General features: G+C 42.2%; 1 protein-coding gene and 1 long non-coding RNA gene across 2 annotated transcripts in view; one reads left to right on the forward strand and one right to left on the reverse strand.

Annotated features, from left to right (window-relative positions):
* Window positions 1–2,228, forward strand: part of golph3l (golgi phosphoprotein 3-like) — a 14,550-nt gene extending 12,322 nt beyond the window's left edge. Inside the window, exon 5 of the mRNA XM_079591233.1 lies at window positions 1–2,228. This exon is cut by the window's left edge and continues 129 nt beyond it. Within this exon, the coding sequence (XP_079447359.1) occupies window positions 1–305 (305 nt within the window). The 3' untranslated portion in view covers window positions 306–2,228.
* The window catches only part of LOC306987162, a 2,277-nt gene continuing 262 nt past the window's right edge, over window positions 486–2,500 (reverse strand). Inside the window, exons 1-2 of the long non-coding RNA XR_013795105.1 lie at window positions 1,334–2,500; window positions 486–1,193 (exon numbers count right to left, since the gene is read on the reverse strand). The exon at window positions 1,334–2,500 is cut by the window's right edge and continues 262 nt beyond it. This is a non-coding gene — a long non-coding RNA (uncharacterized lncRNA). The remainder of the gene's footprint in view (window positions 1,194–1,333) is intronic.

Genomic DNA, 2,500 nt, shown 5'->3' on the forward strand with positions numbered 1-2,500 from the left:
CACACCCGCTCACCGACGGCGCGCAGAAGCAGCGGCTCGTGCAGCGGCTGCAGGACACACTCCTGGAGCGCTGGACCAACGACCCGCTGCGCATGAGCCGGCGAGCGCTCGCGCTGGTCCTGCTGGCGCACGTGTCCGACGTGCTGGAGAACGCCATGTCCTCGCTGCCCGAGGAGCGCTACGAGCTAGCATCCACGCGCTCGCGGAGCCTGACGGAGGCGGAGCCGGAGGCGGAGAGCGCGCGGGTCACGACCCCGGCCGAGGAGATGATCTGGGCCGTCCTGGCCGCATTCAACAAGTCCTGAGACCTGCCGCGGCGCCGCCTCCAGTCGCGCTCCTGAAGCCAACACTGCGCGAGTGACGGTCCTTGCGCACGGACTCCGAAATTGTCCTATGCGTTTTTTTCCGTATTCGTCACTCGGTGGCTCTGAGCTACGGATGCGGAAACGCAGAACATCGAACCTGATCCGAATGTTTTTTTATGATATGACGGACGAAAGTTTCGGAGGTTGTATTTATTTTTTTTACGTGCAAAAATGACGGACGAGAATTTCAGACTTCGTGTGCTAGGACCTTTAAACTGCAGTTCCTCCACTGGCCACTAGAGGCAGAATCCCATAGAGCCGCTGTTATAATGCCCTTCATCACGACTGTGAGGCGGCGGATATTTTTACAACTTATCCGTTTAAATTATATTGAGCCTTAAAGTTCTGCATAATTAAGGGCGTGGCCACTTGAGTGACAGGTGGGTTGCCGCTGATGTCACTGCTAGCCGTTTGTCTGCCGCACGTTTATCATGGAAACACAAACTCTTATGCTGTATGTGATTAATCACTGCACTTGTGAAACATCAACTTACTTTATCTCAGAAAGCTGCCAACATGTCTCGTGTGTGTTTAGTTCAACGTGAAGTGCCACAATAACCAAAACTGATATAAACTGATGATTATAAAAATATAAACGTTAAAAAAAACAACTTTTAATTTTAAATGAAAGATATTGATAAAAATATGATGGTATGTTAATGACACTGGTAACACTTTACAGTGAGGTTTTATTTGTTTACATAATTTAACTCATCATGTGCGAATACATGTTTAATATCAGAACTCTGAGCGTTAGTTAATACACTTCCTCGTCATGTGACATCACTTCCTGGTCATGTGGCATCACTTCCTGGTCATGTGACATCACTTCCTTGTCATGCGGCATCACTTCCTCGTCATGTGACATCACTTCCTCATCATGCGGCATCACTTCCTCGTCATGTGACATCACTCGTCATGCGGCATCACTTCCTCGTCATGTGACATCACTCGTCATGCGGCATCACTTCCTCATCATGCGGCATCACTTCCTCGTCATGTGACATCACTTCCTCGTCATGCGGCATCACTTCCTCATCTTTTGTGTGTCAATGGTTGCGTCCTAAATCACATTCTCTCTTGAGTCGGGACTTATTTTTAATAATTACTTCATGACCACTAAAAAGTACATTCAATATAGTGTGTGTGTGTGTGTGTGTGTGTGTGTGTGTGTGTGTGTGTGTGAGAGTGTAATCTGGATGTACTACAGCCGCCATGATGTCATTATCATGTGACCTTCCGTCGCTTCTGTCGATCTCAGTTCAAGTCGATCATCTGGTACTTCATTATAAATGTCTTTTATTTATTTAGTAGTTTTTCTGTGTGTGTGTGTGTGTGTGTGTGTGTGTGTGACACATGTTCTGGTCTAGTGATGTAATTTCCTGTCTCTCAGGAATATCTTGTATATGTTTTATGGATTTCTTCTTGTCATCTGGTGAAAATCACGTGGGAACGGTTGCGCACAAATGCGGGAAACTATATGTAAATAAATGTGTTAATACATTAGAAATGTTAGCACATAGAATTGAATATGATTAATACAATTATTTCTGTTATTTTATGTGTTTTATTTTGGACATTTTAGAATATGCCTGATTTTAGATATTTTGGGGGTGGATCAAAATCACCATTTTACAGACATTCAATGTTAATTTCATATTCATATTCAGTTATGAGTCTGGCACTCCTGCATGATGAATAACAAGAAGCTGTGGTGGAATATTGCGAGTTATGAGACGAAGGACGTTATGTTCAGTAGTTTAATATGTTTAATAAGCGGCGTAGAGTGTGTTTCTCTTTTAATCAGCATGTGTGTATGCGTAATATTCAAATATAATAATAAATTACAGCGGTTTCTCTGTCAGTCCATTTACTGTTGAATTAAATCAAATGTTTATATTTTTTCCAGAATGTGTTTTTTTGTGTGTTTTTATTCTATTTCTATTTTTTATTTTACAGGTGCAGACATGAAAATGCACATTGAACTTAAATGGTTGTAATTCAAGAATGCTTTGGAATATAGATGTACGATTGGTCTTGTTTTTAAGAAGACATTTGGCAGATTTTTGTAGAAGTGAAATCAATTAAGAAAGTTAAACAGAAAAATAATTATAGAAGTTTGAGTTTGTGAAAAT

The sequence above is a fragment of the Phoxinus phoxinus genome, assembly GCF_949152265.1.
Source record: "Phoxinus phoxinus genome assembly, chromosome: 19".
NCBI lineage: Eukaryota > Metazoa > Chordata > Actinopteri > Cypriniformes > Leuciscidae > Phoxinus > Phoxinus phoxinus.